At 43.0% G+C, this 19,026-nt stretch overlaps 1 protein-coding gene across 7 annotated transcripts in view; it reads left to right on the top strand.

The window, feature by feature from the left end:
• The window catches only part of chd9 (chromodomain helicase DNA binding protein 9), a 77,143-nt gene that overhangs the window by 54,036 nt on the left and 4,081 nt on the right, over positions 1 to 19,026 (top strand). For 4 of the 7 annotated variants that reach the window (XM_022195368.2, XM_051960618.1, XM_051960630.1 and 1 more), the window contains 26 exons: positions 316 to 492; positions 622 to 765; positions 2,121 to 2,376; positions 2,919 to 3,129; positions 4,845 to 5,040; positions 5,398 to 5,580; positions 7,013 to 7,198; positions 7,386 to 7,496; positions 7,618 to 7,817; positions 8,106 to 8,305; positions 8,433 to 8,592; positions 11,463 to 11,552; positions 12,356 to 12,459; positions 12,804 to 12,921; positions 13,042 to 13,099; positions 13,229 to 13,277; positions 13,406 to 13,652; positions 13,807 to 14,012; positions 14,475 to 15,350; positions 15,530 to 15,699; positions 15,938 to 16,168; positions 17,112 to 17,289; positions 17,660 to 17,808; positions 17,948 to 18,169; positions 18,414 to 18,563; positions 18,825 to 18,929. In XM_022195368.2, coding sequence (XP_022051060.2) covers positions 316 to 492; positions 622 to 765; positions 2,121 to 2,376; positions 2,919 to 3,129; positions 4,845 to 5,040; positions 5,398 to 5,580; positions 7,013 to 7,198; positions 7,386 to 7,496; positions 7,618 to 7,817; positions 8,106 to 8,305; positions 8,433 to 8,592; positions 11,463 to 11,552; positions 12,356 to 12,459; positions 12,804 to 12,921; positions 13,042 to 13,099; positions 13,229 to 13,277; positions 13,406 to 13,652; positions 13,807 to 14,012; positions 14,475 to 15,350; positions 15,530 to 15,699; positions 15,938 to 16,168; positions 17,112 to 17,289; positions 17,660 to 17,808; positions 17,948 to 18,169; positions 18,414 to 18,563; positions 18,825 to 18,929 — 4,977 coding nt within the window. The remainder of the gene's footprint in view (positions 1 to 315; positions 493 to 621; positions 766 to 2,120; positions 2,377 to 2,918; positions 3,130 to 4,844; positions 5,041 to 5,397; positions 5,581 to 7,012; positions 7,199 to 7,385; positions 7,497 to 7,617; positions 7,818 to 8,105; positions 8,306 to 8,432; positions 8,593 to 11,462; positions 11,553 to 12,355; positions 12,460 to 12,803; positions 12,922 to 13,041; positions 13,100 to 13,228; positions 13,278 to 13,405; positions 13,653 to 13,806; positions 14,013 to 14,474; positions 15,351 to 15,529; positions 15,700 to 15,937; positions 16,169 to 17,111; positions 17,290 to 17,659; positions 17,809 to 17,947; positions 18,170 to 18,413; positions 18,564 to 18,824; positions 18,930 to 19,026) is intronic. The other 3 variants (XM_022195452.2, XM_022195532.2, XM_022195617.2) reach the window with 3 other exon arrangements.

Here is a 19,026-nt window from a genome sequence, read left to right on the forward strand (position 1 = left end):
GTCTGTAAGAATAAAATAAAGGAATGTATTGACTGTCAACAACAAAAGACTGCAAACATTTATGGTCCTAGTGTTATCAGGCAAAAGGAACAGCTCAAACTGTGCATTGAAGAACTACGCATCTGAAGTCTCCATTTTACAGTTCAATAATGACATAATCATTGTACACTCGGTGTGCAATCTGTGTAATTGGAATTAATAAATGGGGATATTTCTTACAACTCAAAGTAAAATAAATGCTTCACATACAGTATATACATCCGTCATAATTATCACGAGTGTCATCTCTGAAATGTCTTCCCTTTTTGTCTTAAGCGCCGTGCGATACGGGGTGCCTACAGGTTCCAGGCTGTTATTACCACATTTGAGATGATCCTAGGAGGTTGCCCTGAACTCAACGCTATAGAGTGGCGCTGTGTTATTATTGATGAGGCCCATCGTCTGAAGAACAAGAACTGCAAGCTGCTAGAGGGGTTCAAGCTCATGAACCTGGTACGTATACCATCAGTTTGTGGAGTTACACGTATTTCAAGTAGCCTTAGTGCTCTACAAGACTTACTTGTAGATTAAAATTTAATTGAACCTGTCTGATTCTATATTTGAACTCTTGTCCTCTTCAAGGAGCACAAAGTCCTGCTGACAGGGACTCCTCTCCAGAACACAGTTGAGGAGCTCTTCAGCCTGCTCCATTTCCTGGAGCCGGCACGCTTCCCCTCTGAAAACACCTTCATGCAGGAGTTTGGTGACCTCAAGACTGAGGAGCAGGTGAGCTCACAGATATATGCAGAATAACATTTTTATGTTCTGAATGTACAGAAGAGTGAACATATTGTATTATTGAACCCACCGTCTAATTGAATGCCACAAGATCAGATCAGACAGCGTAGATCGGACTTTCGCTGCGATATTTGGCACATTAGCTGCAACTGTTAAAAGAAAGTATTTTTTAGTATTGGCAAATTCTGTGAAAGGACAACCAAAGTGACACTTTAGACAGACTGATCCTTAGATCTAAAGATTCTGTTAATACAGGTGGAACCGTTGAAGTGGAGCTTTTTCTGACTAGGCCACAGTGATATTTTGAACAACACAGACACATGGTGGATAATGATAACAGATAATGGGGTATTAGGCTACTTATTGTTGGACTACGCATTGGCACAATTGCTCACATTAAAAGGGCTGCTTTCACAGCTCCTTCTACATATTGCTGTTTTGCATTTCCTTTTTAGCCAGCAGCACTAAAGAGATGCTCAGAGAAAAGACCATTAAAGACCATTAAAACATGATGGAGGTGTGCAGTTGAAAGCAAAAATATCTGGAACAGCCACACTAGTCACGTGGTACTAAATCTTGCAGCCAGTGGAATTTTGTAATCCTTTTCATAGTAAAAGTTGCTGGTGCTGTTATAAGACACAATTTCAGCACACACCATAACTGATGTTCAACGAGGTCCTGTACAGTACGTGTAATCAACAAAAAGAACGCTGGTTGTGCAAAGCTGGCCCAATCCTTGCGGTGTAGTTGTAACTAAGCTGGGATGCTGTACTGTAGCAGGAGCTTATGATTTGGGAAATGTGTTTTTTTAGTACATATTAAGGCTCAACCAACTATAAATAACAGAATGAATATGGCAATGCCTTTGATATAAAATACTACACATAGGTTCAGATTATTCTTTAGTGACTCTGCTTCAGGAGTGACATAGAGTGATATGTCTACTACGGATGTGGTTCACAGCAAAATATCATTACCATACAAATACAAATGGTGTCCCATGTGACATATGGTCTACTTTTAGGAGTTTTTTTCACCTACATCACCCATTACAGTTGTAAAACCCACATTTCCACTTGTGATGGTACAGGTTGTCTCTCAGTTGGTACAGACACTGAGTTGCTGTTGCTGTAATTCTTGAAAACAGTTCTGAAATACAATGAATTTGAACTTTGTTGTGAAAGACAGACAGAAGCAGATCAAAAAATGTAGTGGCATGATGAGACTGTAATTGTCTTCTTATCCTGCCCAGGAACAGCATTTGTAACCCAATGCGAGTTTAGTATACAAGCAGCTGCTGAATGTCTTAACGATGAATGTCTTGTCATCATTTTGGCCCACAGGTACAGAAGCTTCAGGGTATCCTGAAGCCCATGATGCTGCGTCGTTTGAAGGAGGATGTGGAGAAGAAGCTGGCTCCTAAAGAGGAAACCATCATTGAGGTTGAGCTCACCAACATTCAGAAGAAGTACTATCGTGCCATCCTGGAGAAGAATTTCTCTTTCCTGGCTAAAGGAGCTGGCCAAGCAAATATGCCCAATCTGGTCAACACCATGATGGAGCTGAGAAAGTGCTGCAACCACCCCTACCTCATCAAAGGTAGGATGCGACTGAAAACCTGACAATTTGGGGAAAAATTGAATAGGTTTGAAATATATATATATATAGTTAAGGAAAAACAACAGAGGGTCTGCATTTCCACAGTTTCTAGATTAGCCTCCTCATGGTGTTATCGGTTCACTTTAGCAGTTTAAGTGCTCACTATAATTTGCTAACTCAAGGACATCAGACTTTGCATATTGCCCAGAGAAATCCATGAGAATCTCAAGAGATTTTATATGTATTTGCATTTTTGTGCAGAGTAATGTTTTGCGTCTTTATTGAACCAGTGTCAGCAGTACCAAATCTGCAGATGCCTATTTTTTTAGCATATGCTCAATAGTTAAGCCTCATATTTTGTATGTTTCATAAACACCTCAAAGTCACCATTACAAATCTTCTTCGAAATGTGTTTTTCATGAATAAATACAACTTGATCTTTTTAAATGGAGAGTGGACAATAAATAAAATCTTCTAATGTAGAAAAAATCTGACATGTAAAACCCAGTATTGGTGATACATCCATGTCTTTGCTATGTTAGGGGCAGAGGAGAAGATCCTTGAGGACTTCAGGGAAGTACACAGCCCCACTGCCATCGACTTTCACCTGCAGGCTATGGTGCAGTCTGCTGGGAAACTGGTCCTTATTGACAAATTGCTGCCTAAAATGAAGGCAGGAGGGCATAAAGTGCTCATCTTCTCCCAGATGGTGCGCTGCTTGGACATCTTGGAAGACTACCTCATTCAGAGAAGGTAAGGTGGTCTGATTATACAAACCCTAGCAGACAGTGCTGCTGCTCAGAAATGTAAATCACAGGATTTTAGTATAGTGCAGTGGCTACATTGCTGAACTGATTCATGGTTGGGAACAAGACATCCTAGTTTCTATAGCATTGTGTTTGAGCCTGCAATAGATAGCCAATGACCAGTGAGAGCAGCTGGTAGCAGCATTCACAAGTAGAGATGTGGAGCCCGGTGTTTCATCACAGCAAATGAGTCAAAACAACACATTCACATCTATCCATCCATTTTTTGCATCAATTTATCCTTTTTTGTGTCAAAAGGGGCTGAAATATATACCAGTATGCAGTAGACAACACATAGTGTACACACATAAACATCCATGCATTACACAGCAAGCATTTTAATACTTTGCCTCACACCTGTGAGTAATTTAAAGTGTCCAGTTCACTTTAACCTTTGGGCTGTTGGAGGACATCGGAAATTGGTGTATTATGTCCAGACGGATCTCAACATTCCACGCCATTTTACCAAAATATATCATGAGTCCTTTCAAACCATTTTACTGATGACAGCTTGCTATTTTAATCTCCAGCAGTCTAACTCGATAAGATCTCAGCTCCACCACATAGTTTCTGTTTTGAAGTTCAAAGAACAGCTTTTTCACTCACCAAAAATAACCCATGGGATTTTAGGCCTTTTTTTTATTTTATTTTTTTCAAGACAGAATCTGCCTTTTACTCTTTGTGTCCTGTTTCCCCACCCACAGAGCACAGCAGCAGCTGATAGCAATAATTGAAAATGATTTGGATTTACATCATAGCCATAATGCCGTTGTGCACAAACCAAGTCCCAGCTGAACTACAGCATTGCTTTGAGATCCAAAGAATTAAGCTCTTTTCTTGGTTCCCTCCGCCTGGAGACGCCTGGTTCTGTCTGTGTCAGTGGTGTCTTGGGTAAAGCTCAAAAGCGCCATAAAAAGCTAAAATTGAGTCTGGGAGTCTAGAACATTCAACCAGGCGATCATGGCGTCAGCTTTTCAAGAAGGAATTAGGTTTAGAAACTAATGACATTTTGGAATTTACTAATTATGGATAAGAGTTTGGGTCTCAGTTTCTTATTCTTTTAAGTGTTATTCCTCTGTCTTTTCCACTTCACATTCCTTACTTTTTTGGTCTTTCTCTGTATCCTTTTGTTTGTCTCATGCCTCAGTCTCATCCTTTTTTCTCTCTCTTTCTTCTGGCTTTCCACAAGAAGCCAGCGCAAACCCGAAACCATTGTAAACATGTGAGGTGCTGCGCAGCACAGACCTCAGACAGGGTTCAGCAGCAGGTTACAGAAGCCCTCAGGGCTCAACCACATTAGACAAGCGGGAGCTTCTGTGAGGTTTCTCTTGAGTGGAAGTGGATTACACCAGGGAGGGCAGAGGGTCAGATTGTGGGAGTGGATGAGAATGGACACAAGGATGGAAAAGCAAAACTACTCCTTGTAGAAACAGTTTTATCTTTATAAGGGATGCTGTTTCTCAGGTGTAGAAAGGAAGGAAAACAAAAGAGTTTTGATTGAGCTAAGTTAAGCTGTTTATTAGCATATTAGCAAAATTTAAACATAACTGATCTTTAAAGGGTAAGTAAGCTTATTCCAAAAACCCAAATAAAGTGTTTCAGAATAACTTGTGTATTTAATGAATTATTAAATGCATCATGGTTCGGCCATTTGTGTTGCAGGTACTTGTATGAGCGGATTGATGGACGTGTTCGTGGGAATCTGCGACAGGCTGCTATCGACCGCTTCAGTAAACCCGACTCGGACCGCTTTGTATTCCTGCTGTGTACAAGAGCTGGTGGCCTTGGGATCAACCTCACCGCAGCAGACACCTGCATCATCTTTGACTCTGACTGGAACCCACAGAACGACCTGCAGGTTGGACTCAAAGACCCACTCAGCAGTACACGGCACATGCAGCTGTAGATTTGTACCAATAATGTTTAAGCATTAGAGGAATTTGGCATTCCGGGAATTTTTTTTTTCTTGTGTGACATCTGTTCACATGAACGTCTGCCAACAAGACTTGTCACCTTGGAACATGGTTTTCCACTGTGTCCAGTCAAGCATACATGTGTAAAGTATCATCTGTTAATTTAACCTGCTACCTGCTCGTCTGTAGAATTTAGCAGTCATTTCAGAGCAGACGTCATTCAAATCAAAGCAGAGATATTTAAACAAATGCTGTTGTTTATATATCTAGTGCCGATTTCTCATTATTTTTGTACTTTACAGGCCCAGGCTCGCTGCCATCGAATCGGTCAGAACAAGGCAGTGAAGGTGTACCGTCTGATCACCAGGAACTCATACGAGCGAGAAATGTTCGATCGCGCCAGCCTCAAGCTGGGCCTGGACAAAGCAGTGTTGCAGAGCATGAGTGGCCGAGATAACAGCCTGGGAGGAGGCACCGGGGGAGGGGTAAGTTAGAGAATCATCCAAATTGTCTGGAATTGAAATGACAAATTAAATCATTTAGTCGTGTAAATTATGTTCAGGTAATTTTCAAAGACACTGCTGGTGATAAATGCCATCCTTTTCACCAGTTGGTCTTGGCTAGATATAATTATTTCAGCATTTCCAGCCTCAAATATCAGACAAAAAATCTGGATTTTTTTGTAGTGAAAAAAGAAAAGCTTTAATGCTGATTTTAATCCATGTTTTCTTCTTGATGTACCTCAGCCATACCCATTAAATTTATATATTTCTAAATGTCGTTTTTATTTGTTTACTCTGTTCAGCCTCTTCTGCAGCTTCTCAGTTGGGCATCACATTGAAAATAGGTTGCAATCGTTATTTCTGAAAAATTGACATTAGAAAATTAGGTAAAAATTTGTTATGATAAAATTACTCATAAGTACACAAACCTTTTTCTACCAACTAACTCAGCACTCCTGTTAATATGTAATAGTAATAAAACACAACATATAGTGTTTCATTTTTCCCATTTATGCTTCCAATAAAATAGACGTTAACATTAAAGTAGTATCTCAGCTGCAGACTTACATTAGAGGAACAATGTAACAGATGGTGAACAACAACAAGATGCCATGCCAAGAGAAACAACCCTAAAACGTGAAGGTCACTCTTAAAATTTCCACATGAAGTGTAACCAATCCTATTAGAGTCTAATCTGTTTGTGAGGGAGTGTGTCAACAGTGTGTGAAGTGTGTAGGTGGATGTTGAGCTGCAGTTTGTGTCCTCAGAGAATTATCTAACTATAAGGAGGTTGACGTATTAGCAGTCTTCCACATCTGGTCTAACGGAACATATTTGCATATTAAACAGCTGCTCGGGTTAGATACAGGGCTGCTGATGTTATGATTTTAATTATCCAATGTGTGTGTATTCGGTTGTGTGCATTTAGAAGGCTGTTGATATTGGTGCTGTAAAGTTTTGTAGGTGTTTGTGTCGTGCAATATGTAGTATTGTGTTTTCTAGTGTGTCATTTTGCCTCATAGGTCCATTTCAAAATCTGTTGGCCAATGTAACTTATTTTTAAGTGCGTGATAGTTTCGTAGGCTTTGTGGTTAGCACTTTTGCCTTGCTGCTAGAAGATCCCCGGTTCGCATCACAACCTTCTCGAGATCTTTCTGCATGAAATTTGCATGTCCTCCCTGTGTGGGGTTTCTCCGGTACTCCGGTTTCTTGCAAATGAGATTTTTTGTCTATATGTGTAGCCCTGCGATAGACTGGTGACCTGTCCAGATTGCCCCCTGCCTTCACCCTAAGTCGGCTGGGATAGGCTCCAGCCGACCCACTACCCTAATGAGGATTAAGCGGTGTAGATAATAGATGGATGAATGAATGATAGTTTCTTTACCTTAACTGGATGTTTCTCTTTCCCTCTCAGGCTGTACAGCAGCAGCTGTCTAAGAAGGAGATTGAAGATCTTTTGCGACGTGGCGCCTATGGGGCCATTATGGACGAGGAGGATGAGGGTGCCAAATTCTGTGAGGAGGACATCGACCAGATCCTTCAGCGCAGAACAAAGACTATCACCATCGAGTCTGAGGGACGAGGATCCACTTTTGCTAAGGTGAATAAAATGGACAAATACAACTTATCTCAACGGTAGCTTTCTCACTGGTGTAACTTGTTACACATTAGGATTTTCCTTGTCAGTGACTGTTTTTGATTGTCGACTAAAACCAACTCATGACATAGACATACAGGAAATGCTAAATGCGATTATGACTTGATATGATTGTGATGTCTGCCTACAGGCCAGTTTTGTAGCATCTGGAAATCGCACAGACATCTCTCTGGATGACCCTAATTTCTGGGACAAGTGGGCCAAAAAGGCTGACATTGATATGGATATGGTCAATGGCAGAGTAAGTACTAGACTACACTGAGTGAATGAACCGATGCAATACTATGGGTAGACCTGGAAAGCCCTTCAAGCTCCCTCAGCGTCCTTGAAAAGGTTTGTCTTCTTTGTCCCCTCTCCAACAGAACAGCTTGGTGATCGACACTCCTCGTGTCAGAAAGCAAACAAGGCCATTCAGTGCCACCAAGGATGAGTTAGCAGAGCTTTCAGAGGGTGAAAGTGACAGCGATGAAACCAAACCTAAGCTCAGGCGAAACCATGATCGTCTCAACAGCTACGGCCGCACAGAGTGCTTCAGAGTCGAGAAGAACCTGCTTGTATATGGGTAAGATAAATTTGATAGTTTTAACCTAGTACCAATCCTTGATTAATATGATTGGTATTCAACAGGACTCAACAAAAAATGCTAGAATGTTTAGATTAGGATGCATTGAAGAGAAATGCACTGCAGTCATTGAATATGCCCATGTATTACACACAAATAGACAAGGTTATCTATATTCTAATGGCAGCAGTATACCTGCTGAATGTCACACTAAAATAAGCCTGTCTGTGTACTTACACTAAATCTTAGACATTGTTTCTTAATTTGGCTTTCCCTTTGGTTTTCTAGATGGGGTCGTTGGAAGGATATTCTCAACCATGGCCGTTTCAAGAAGCAGTTGACTGAGCGTGATGTAGAGTCCATCTGCAGGGCGCTGCTGGCCTACTGCCTTGTCCATTACCGTGGAGATGATAAAATCAAGAGCTTCATGTGGGATCTCATTGCCCCTACTGAGGACGGACGCACAAAGGAGCTGCAGAATCACCTGGGTGAGTTTCAGGAAGTCAAGGCTACATTGACTGACCGTAACACAACAGGGAGTAGCACATGGTGAAATATAAAGTCACATTTCCTGTTCAGCATCACTGACTTTTATTTTCCTCCTTTTTTCTCCAGGCTTGTCTGCCCCAGTGCCTCGGGGCAGAAAGGGTAAGAAGATGAAAACCCAGTCGAGCTCTTTTGACATCCACAAGGCCGAGTGGCTTAGGAAACACAACCCAGAGCACATGCTTCAGGATGATGGCTACAAGAAGCACTTGAAACACCACTGCAACAAGTAGGTGCTTCCTTATGCCACTTCACACTGTTCATATTGTACACTCTCAACAATTCCACATATTGAAGGATTTATATTATGTTTTCAGTTCAGTTTACATCATGTAAGGCAGTTAGATTACGTTCCTAGTAACCACTATCCAGGGAATTTATATTCCTGTCTAATATAGGATCATTAAATGAAAGGGAATTGTAATGTGTAATATTACTTGCTCATAGTGCACATGGTGACTGTCAGTTTTATCTTTTATGGGTGACAGTTTGTGTGTTCTTGTGTCTGTGTTTAAACTTTTCTTCCATTATAAAACTGGCAGGTGGTCATTATTCTCTTCTAACAGCAATTGTCTCCATTTATTTTTAATAGAGTGAAGCCTAAGTGTATTGAAAATACAGTTTGCACATGGCTCAAATGGTAACGGTGGCACTGCCAAGCCACAGTAATTAGGAAGCACTAAAACATCTATTGGAGCTGACAGTCTACTGATTGATTAACAGACGTGCGTCATATCGAGGCTAACTGAGTGATAAGAATCTTCATGAGAGCTTAGCCCAGCTAATGGCCGTCATAGATCTCTTTTATTTACAAGCAGACGGGTAAACATGGCTGCTATCAAAGCATAGGGCATTGAGATATAAAGCCAAAAATGATGGCCGCTCCTTTTTAAAAGGGGGGCTTGTGTCTGTTGGGCTTTGGATGCAGAACGCTGCAGCTTCCATAGAAAGTTCTCCATTGTTTCCTTGTCCAGTAGTGCTGAATCCAGGGATTGTCTGATATGTGACACGCCGGGCAATTGGGGACATGCAGTCAGCAGGGTTTGCTGACTTCTGCGTTTTCACTCCGAGGACCTGGAATGTGACTAGTGGGGGATGTTCACTGGCTTCCTTACCAGGGCAGTAAATGTAGGACACAACTCCTGCACAGCAGTGGAAACTATAGGCAGGAGTGATAAATGATTCTGAGGGTTACCAGAATTGAAGTCTTGAATTGTCTGAAAGGCAGAAAATGAGTTCATAATGGATCGTAACATTGTGAATATTTTGGTCCTGAACCAGTTTGCTCTTTCTTTCTGTACTAAACAAATAACTGCATACTGTAGTAAAGAAGGGTCACTGTGACTATTCTATCTACTCAGGCATATTGGATGCAGTTTTGATAAGGCACATAAACATTTCATGGTATTTGTGTGTTTTGTTTCCATGTTGCGCTGGTTTTTGATGGTGTTTTCTGTGAACAGACCATGAGGGATTTTTTGCATGCCACTCATGTCAGGCATACTTGGTTTATTTGCTTCTGAAAGACTGCATACGACTGTGCTGAGATCCTCTGCAGTTTCTCTGAGTGAACCACATCCCTCACACGCACGCACTAACTAACAAAAGCTTGGAAAGGGGTGATGAAGGGCTGTGCTGACAGGCAGAGGAAGCAGCAGCTGCTCCTGGGCGGGTCCAGTCACACAGGGAGGGTGGAGGAGGGAGAGGGAGGAAGTTTAACTCTGATTTACCACAACTACAAGTCCAGACTGGTCACGACAGACATCCATCATTGCCGCAGACAGGCAGGCCTTGGAGTCTTGCAGTTGTTCTTAGTCCTGTCAGTGAATCAAGGAGGGATTTCAGGCTCATTTATAACAATATTAACTGAGTTACAACAGAGGAAAGATGGAATGCCTGGCATGCTATATTTCAGAACCGCAATCCACAGTTCTTTCAGTGCTCTTGAAAGAAGAGCTGTGGAGAAGCCTTGGCATGAGTGGCCACAGATTCACACAATGATGGATGAATCTAGTAGCATTAGTGATAACTGTTCTAAAAAGTTGGCTGCGATCCAGAAAAGCAGACAGCGTAGCAGTTTATCTGGACAGGGAATTGTGCAGGTTTGTGTTCATGTTGTTCCAATGTATGGAACTTTGAGATGAGTCTGACTCGGGGTGACTGTGCTCAAAGCTGCCATTAGTTGAAATGGTAAAGTGTAAAACGTGCCTGTGAAAATCAGTTATTTGGCACCTCATTTACATGAATATGTTTGACACAGTTGGGTTTAAATGGTGTCATTCCAAAAATATTCCCTAAATTTGTCATGTCATTTGGCATTGCCAGAGGTGTATGTTGTCAGATGTGGCCAGTATGTGTAGATAATTGTATGACGGCTGATAACTCCTCAATACTCCATTGAGAATCTTGCATCCAAAATCCTTGAAACCCCAGCAGTGCATTTTTCCAGCAGACATCATGATGTCAGTTCCCACCACTTCGCTGTGTCTCCGCTCAAAGGCTGCTGCCTGTGATGTGCGATCATGCATCACAGAGCTAATGTCTCCCCTGTGAGTCAGCCTCTCTCTACCTTGTCAGCCTCGACTTCCCAGCCTTTATCTGCCGCCAGAATACAACCACATGACAACTAGAGAGAGACGCTTGTCTGTTCTTTCAGTCCTCAGAGTCGAGGCGTGGAGCTGCTCACGACTCCCTCTTAGGTCTATATAACAACGTCAACTTAAATGACACAGTAATTCACGGTTAATTGATCAAACTTGGCCTGTATGCTGGTCTCTGGCCAGTTATGCAATGTGTCCTGCTCTGTGGGATGCCTGCCCTGCTAATGATTTATGGCTGTGCTCTGCTCTTGGTCAAATAAAAATCATAGACGATGGGCATGAATTCAGTTGTGTGTAATGTGGCGTTGAGTGTATGGCAGTGAAAATGATAGAACCAAGAATATGTAGTACAATCTTCAAATTCCAATTCAACATGTTCCTCATTTCAATTGTGTTCAACAGGTTGCTGCGTGTGTGTATGTGTGTGTGTTGGTTCTGCTTGCTCAGCGTTTGTGCGTGGTCAGGGCTTTATTGTGACCACTGGGTTTTCTCTGTGCAGGGTGCTGCTCAGGGTCAGAATGCTCTACTACCTGAAACAAGAGGTGATAGGAAGCCAGGCCCAGAATGTGCTAGATGGCATCGACTCCAGGTGAGCTCAACTTCGACCTACTCTGATGTTACGTTAACATGCCTGCACTGACAGTTCAAACCATCGGTTCCAGAAGCTAAGATTTTCTGCAGTTTTCACTGTGAGACCGTTGAAACATAATTACTACCTTCATTTAACAATTAAATCTCCTAGACATCGCTGTTTTAGTTATATTTAAAAAAGAATAGGAGGCATTTTACCTTCTACACAGTATGGTTTGTTGAATTCTACAGTAGTTGCAGTAATGATCTACACAGAAAAGTCAGCTGCATGAGTCAGCTTTACTACAACAGGACAGACCTGGGCAGAGATGTTTAATGACAACAGCTGAGTCTCCATTTCAAGGGGAAATAGCCGCCTCATGGATTTGTCTCCTTGAGCAGCGGGCGTGCTCATTATTAGTATGTGGTATCAACCTGTTGAAGGGAGAAGCAGATGATCAGCCAAATTCATAAGAAGGTTATTGAGCTCCACCTGCTGGTGAAAGATAGGATTTTGTTTTATTTTTTTATTTTTTTTGTGCAATACTTGGAAATGGGTTAATCATTGCCAAAGTTAACAAATACAAATCAGTATCCAAAGTTAGATGAGGCGTAGTATTGTGTCTAGATTGTCTTTGTTGTTTTACCATAACAGCGTGGAAGGGAAGTTAAGTGTTTGTAATAACAGCAAATTGATACTGCAAAACAAGGAGTGTTTTTTTTTTAATCATTAGAAATTTTATTTTGCAAATTAGGCAATTAGAGAGATACGAAGCAAAATAAAATATATAATATCTGTGTAACTCTGCTTTTGCTCTACAGTGAGATAAAGATCTGGGTGCCGGAGCCTGACCATTCAGAGCTGCCTGCTCTGTGGTGGGACGCAATCTCTGACAAGTGTCTGCTTCTGGGTGTCTATAAGCATGGTAAGAAATTTCAGGGCATTGTTAGTTTAAGTATATAATCTATGATACCGTTATCAGTGTCTGCGGTCACTTTGTAGAAAGGAAAAAAAATCAGCACCTTAAATTAAATATTAACACGCTATTATGTAACAGTCCCAGTATTTAAAGTTACCAACAGAAGCAAAAAAGGAAAAACAATTAACTGTTACTGCTGCTGTTCCTTTTTTTTAAGCACATTTTCCATTGATATCCAGTGATTGTGGGAACTCAACCAGCCTGTGCATATTTCTTGGCCCCTATCTATGAGTTTCCATGCATTCTACTCTGCTAACTTTAATGTTTGCTTGTCCTGTGTGCACTTGCAGGTTATGAGAAGTACAACACTATTCGTGCAGACCCTACCCTGTGCTTCCTAGACCGTGTGGGACGACCAGATGAGAAGGCCATTGCTGCTGAACAGAGAGGCAATGACTTCATGGATGGGTGGGTACACAGCCCCAGCCAAGGACCTGATGAATACTGTGTTGCCATGATTGGCTGGTGTAGAAATCTTATAAACTGTATACTGCAAAAATGACACAGATTTGATCTGTGTGTGTGCAGGGATGTGGATGATCCAGAATACAAGCCTGCTCCAGCCCTGCTGAAGGACGACATGGAGGTAAGGCCTCAAATATCAAAAACTACTACCTTTGCTAATTTCAGGTAGTTTAATTTGCCATCAAATCAAAAATAAATTTCTAGTCTAAGTACAATCCTGCAGCCTTTTCCTTCCACTGTTCTCTCACAGGATGACGCCTCTTCTCCTGGAGACTTGGTTGTCACTGACAACGCTGGAGGTGAGTAGCAGGTGTTTGTGATCCACAATGGAATTATTATTATTATGATCATAAGCACAGGCAGAAAGAAACAAGTAACAGAAATAATGTCATTCTGATCGTGGATATTTGAATGTACTTTGATCCAGATGCAGTCCCAGTGACTGGGGGTGAAACTGCCTACTGGCCCTCCCCCTCAGTGTTGACAGCCAGACTGAGGCGTCTGATCACAGCCTCCCAGCGCTACACTAAGAGTCGGCAAATTCTGCACATCCACCAAGCTCAGTCTCAGTCCCAGCAGACCATGATACTGTCTGCTCCACTCTGCCCGCTGCCCCCCACACTCAACGATACCCTCAACCCTAAGATGGCTGCTAAGATTGAACGCCAACAAAGGTTAGAACACAGATCACATCAGTGATGTCTGAGAAAGAAACTATTCAAAACATCCGAGAACCAAATGTTCTGTAATAGAAAATAAAATATTATGGGATTATTTTTGCATCTTTTATTATTTAAGGTCTCATTAAACATTTTCTGTTTTTAACAGGTGGACCAGGCGAGAAGAGGCTGACTTCTATCGTGTTGTCTCCACTTTCGGTGTTGTTTTTGATCCAACTCTTGCGCAGTTTGACTGGACCAAGTTCAGGGCCATGGCTCGGCTGCACAAGAAGACTGATGAGAGTCTGCAGAAATACCTGTGCTCTTTCACCGCCATGTGCCGACGGGTGTGTCGACTTCCACCCAAGGAGGGAGGTCAGAAGCCTATTTGCTTATTCATACAAACACACACATACAGTCAGTTTGTATTTCTGTACACCTGCAGTAAGATGTCTGGAGACTTTAATGACCTCATTCTGATTTTAAAAAGCTGCCTAAAGAGTGTGTCTTTTAACAATTTGATCATAACAAGAAAACATGTCTCCCCCTATGGCTGTTATTTTTAATTTCACTGACAAATAACTGGATGTGAAAACATTACTTTTTCAACTGTGTGCCACACTCATTTCTGGCTGTATGCTTTTATTTTGGAGCGAGGTCAGTATCACCTTGGTAAACAAGCTGGTTCAGCAGTGCTGAAGTAGATGGCTGATAAGGTTAATCATTTGTGGAAAGACAAACAGTGTCATGTTTAAGCTTCCACACAAACAAGTCATTGGGCTGTACCTGGAGAGAAGCCTTTCTGTCCTCACACCTGCTTCTTGTTTTTTGTTCCAGACTGTGCAGTGGACCCTTCTCTGACCATCCAGCCCATCACAGAGGAGCGAGCGTCGCGAACCCTGTACAGGGTAGAGTTGCTTCGTCAGGTGCGGGAACAAGTCCTTCGACATCCGTTGCTCTATGAGCGCCTGCCGCTGTGCCAGATGAGCTCTGACCTACCCGTCTGGTGGGAGGCTGGCACTCATGACCGCGACCTGCTAATTGGTGCTGCGAAGCACGGCGTCAGCCGCACTGATTACCACATTCTGAGAGACCCCGAGCTCAGCTTTATGGCTGCTCAAAGCAACTACAGCCAAACAAAAGCTGCACAGCAGCAGTCGCGTACGTCCACCCCACTCCTACACTCTCAGTACCAGGCTGCCAGCTCGATGTTGACAGGCTCTCCTCTGCCCCCACCCACCCAGAGAGACGCAGATCCCTGTGGGATTGTGCCCAAAGTGGAACCGACCTCAGAAGGGGAGGAGGGCAAGGAGAGGCAGGGAGAGAGCTGGAGTCCCCCTCAGGCACCAGCTACTCCCACAGGTGTGGAAGAGAAGCCTGTTTCAGTGACGAGAGACAATGAGAGGCAGATGGTGGCAGCACGAACCAAACCCCTCACACCTAACTCCACAGAGAGAAAACCTAAGAAGGCCAGCAAGAGAGGCCGCAGGGAGGCCAGGCATCGCTCAGAGTCCGACTCAGATGGCTCATCATCAAGTTCTTCATCACGCTCCTCTTCCTCTTCATCATCATCCTCTTCTTCCTCATCACATTCCGGGTCCAGCTCCTCCTCTTCTTCATCATCTTGCTCCTCTGGCTCTTCATCGTCGTCCTCCTCCTCCTCCTCTTCTTCTGATGACAGTGACAGTGAGGGAGAGGAAGGGAAGAAGAAAGGTCAGTAACTGTTACTGTTTTTATTGTGTGGGGTCCAAAAAAACAGTCTCTCTTGCTTTTAAGCAAAAGAAGATGGAGTTTACTATGTGAATGTGAGTTTCTTTGTTTTTATCTGAGCATAGGTCTTTGCATGCCTAAAGGTTTCTGATGTCTTTCTCTGTGTCCTGTCATGTTCTCAGTGCCTGCAGCAACCAGTGTAAAGGGCTTTGATGAGGACAGTGTGGCATCTCTGAGCACCACACAGGATGAGACACAAGACCCCCATGTAGCTGAGAATGGCATCACCAACAACTCCTCTCATCCTTTCCAGGGAGGAGGATACATGCTCGCTGCATCCTACTGGCCAAAGGTAAATTACTGTACATGTGTGCAACCCAGTCACTGTTGTTGACAGTACATGGTTTGTGTATCCTCTAAGACATTATGAGTCTGAGTAAGCAGCTGTTCGAAGTATTTGGTCACCAACTACTACAGATATTTGTCTGTGGAGATTAGCTCTCATGATGTAAGTAATGGCAACAAATCAATATGTAAATAAACAACAGCAGGGAAATCAGACTGAGGTTGTTTGTGTTGTTGTTTATTAGGATCGCGTGATTATCAACCGCCTGGATAGCATTTGCCAGGCAGTGCTTAAGGGCAAGTGGCCCGGAACACGTCGGGTGTACGAACCTGGAGGTGCAGTGGCCTCCTTCTACACCACCAAGCTTCTGGACAACGCCAACAGCCTGTGCGAGGACCCCTCTGCCTCGCCACAGGGGTCAAAGGTGACCAAGCATGTTGCAGAAAACAAGGAGTTCTCAGTAAAACTCAACGATGTATGTTGATTTCTCCCTTCCTCCCCTCCTCCCTCCGCTTCGCCCTAATCGTAGGACCCTCCCACTTCTGCTGCCATGACCGGTGTTAGCTGCACTGTTCAGCATGTTTCTCTGGTTTTCTTCCTGCTTTCCTTTGGGTATGATTAGTGGTTTTGACTGCCTGGCAGGAGAAGAGATTAATTTAATAGCAGCCTTCCTCTCTTTTCCCCACACACTCAATTTGAATTGGGCTCTCAGGCTGTGATTACATGAGCACAATCATTCAGTCATGAGAATATAATAAGGTTCAGTTTGAAGCCTCTCTAGACTGAAGGGGTCTTGCTAATAATCTGATTGAAATGGAGACCTCTGCTGTGGGTGTTCTCTAATATGCTTTTAGGCAACGTGGCAGGTTTGGCAGGCTTCAGATTTGCTTTTATTTATTCTTTTCTTTTATCTTTTTTTAATCCCTTTCCAAATTTAATGATTTTTACCATCACAGATCCTCAAACACCTGCTGCTTGTTGCCTTTAAAATTGGGACTTCGTGTGCTGATAGCAGCTATCTCTTTGGCATGGCTTTCAACTACAGTCCAAACTATGAATAGACTTTACCCACTGCCCTGCTAAGCACTACCCACTGTGTGTCCATGTGTCCCAGTAATACTAACAAGAAAATACCTGAAGAATATTTGCTGTTATTCTGAGATGAACTTATTTTTGAGATGACGTCATAACACAAATCGCAAGTCAGTGTACCTAAAGAGCTATGCAAACAATACAAGTTCACATTGTGATCCTTAGATCTGATGATAGACAGAGACAGCTTCTATATGTAATCACTGATGCAGTAAAATAACAGAGTGAGCTGATCTAGTCCAACGTTTCTCCTTGTTTGTAGCGCTGTATGTTTGCCCTGTAGTCGTGTTCCTAGACTTGTCTCATGCTGTTGCATCTGTGTATAGCAGGAGGGAGGTCTGAAGCTGACCTTCCAGAAGCAGGGTCCACCTCTGAAGAGGCCCCTGGAGTCTGAGGATGGCCCCCAGGCCCAACAGCAGTACCTGGCCCGGCTTCACGAGCTGCAAAGTGCATCAGACACAGGCCTGGCTGACATCACCAAGCCTCAGTGCAGCTTCCAGACGGGTGTGTATTTTTTTTTTAAAACCATCAAATACATATATTTTGTATACAATAGAAATATCAAAGGACCAGTGCATATGGAGCATCTGTGTTCCACCACTAGATGGCAGCAAAGCACAGTTTTCACATTAGTCTTGTGAGGACCTGTTGGCTTTGTTTACAGATATTTAAGGAACAGAAGATGTGTGTGTTTATTCTGCAAGCTATCGGAGTTGTTTGTAAAATCGAGTTACAAGAGGTGAAAGTCTGAAAGTGATTGTGCTTACAGCTTAACAGAAATTGGAGATGCAAGTCAAAGCTTGATTATTTGTTTTCAATTAGCCTTTCTGTGTGAGACAGTAGCTACACGGCTAACAGCCTGGTTCTTCTGCAGCTCCTCCAGGTCTTACTGGTCAGATGAGGCTGAACGGAGTACTGGATGGCCAGCCAGTGGTTAAGAGACGGAGAGGGAGGAGGAAGAATGTGGAAGGGGTGGACCTCCTCTTCATGAACAGGAGTCGAGTCCCTGCTGTTCCCGATCAGGTAAACGGTTATTTGTCTCTTTTTAAGGAGGGACATGAGTCCCAGTAGCTGTGTTAACCTAGAAATCAGAAAAAGAAACGCATAGCTGTAAATGATCAATTGTGATGTCTAACATCATTCTGTGTTCATGTGTCTCCAGGTGCCTCCAGGGTGGGGGGGTATTGGCCAGGTGGGCATGGCTGTGCCCGGCTACAGCCAGAGCTCCAGTCAGGTCCCCGGAGACACTGACACCAGAGTCCCTGTTATCAACCTCAAAGATGGCACCCGGCTTGCAGGAGATGACGCTCCCAGGAGGAAAGACCTGGAACAGTGGCTAAAAGAGCACCCAGGCTTTGTGGCAGACACAGGAGCCTTCATTTGTGTGAGTCCTCCTTTCCAAAGGCTGTTTCTGCTAACTGGAAACAGATAAATTATGGTAAACATACTGTTTAAGTTTAATAAGTAACAGATGTGGCTGTCAAATAAATCTAACCGTCAGGAAAGTGTTTTCTCCAAAATTTTATTCGAACTTCAATAATTATTTTGATAGTACCAATAAGTATAGAGCCTGTCCCTATGGGTGCACATTTTACCGACACACAGCTGTCTGTTCGTTTCATGTCTAGGGGGTAAACAAGATGCAAATGCAGTTCCACTTACAGGACGGTCGGCCCAAGCAGAAAAGGCATCGCTGTAGGAACCCCAACAAGATCGATGTCAACAGCCTGACAGGAGAGGAAAGGGTCCAGATCATCAACAGGAGAAATGCACGAAAGGTGTGTTTGGACCTGGTTTTGTTTGTGGCTCCAAAAATACAAAACTGAGGTAGAATTTAGACAAACCGTAGGATCTGTTACATTGTCTGAACACACATCTCATTCAGATACAACTTCTAGCTTAAATGACACACAAGAAGTGATAATTTAATGATTTAAGCTCAACCTAAAGAGGGAGCTGAGTCAGACCACGGTGTGCTTTCCACATGTTGTCTATTGGGCACTTGGTTTCATGTTGTGTGTATTTATTTTTTCCTGTAGGTTGGTGGAGCATTTGCTCCTCCTCTGAAGGATCTGTGCAGGTTCCTTCAGGAAAACCCAGAGTATGGAGTCCCACCTGAATGGGCTGATGTGGTTAAACAGTCGGTAAGTCACAAAACCATACAACCCTCACAACAGAACTATCTGTGGAAAATGTGACGCCAAGAAAGACATTTTAACGAGTCAGTTTTTTGGTTATTTG

This window comes from Acanthochromis polyacanthus, chromosome 2 (assembly GCF_021347895.1).
Source record: "Acanthochromis polyacanthus isolate Apoly-LR-REF ecotype Palm Island chromosome 2, KAUST_Apoly_ChrSc, whole genome shotgun sequence".
Taxonomy (NCBI): Eukaryota; Metazoa; Chordata; class Actinopteri; family Pomacentridae; genus Acanthochromis; species Acanthochromis polyacanthus.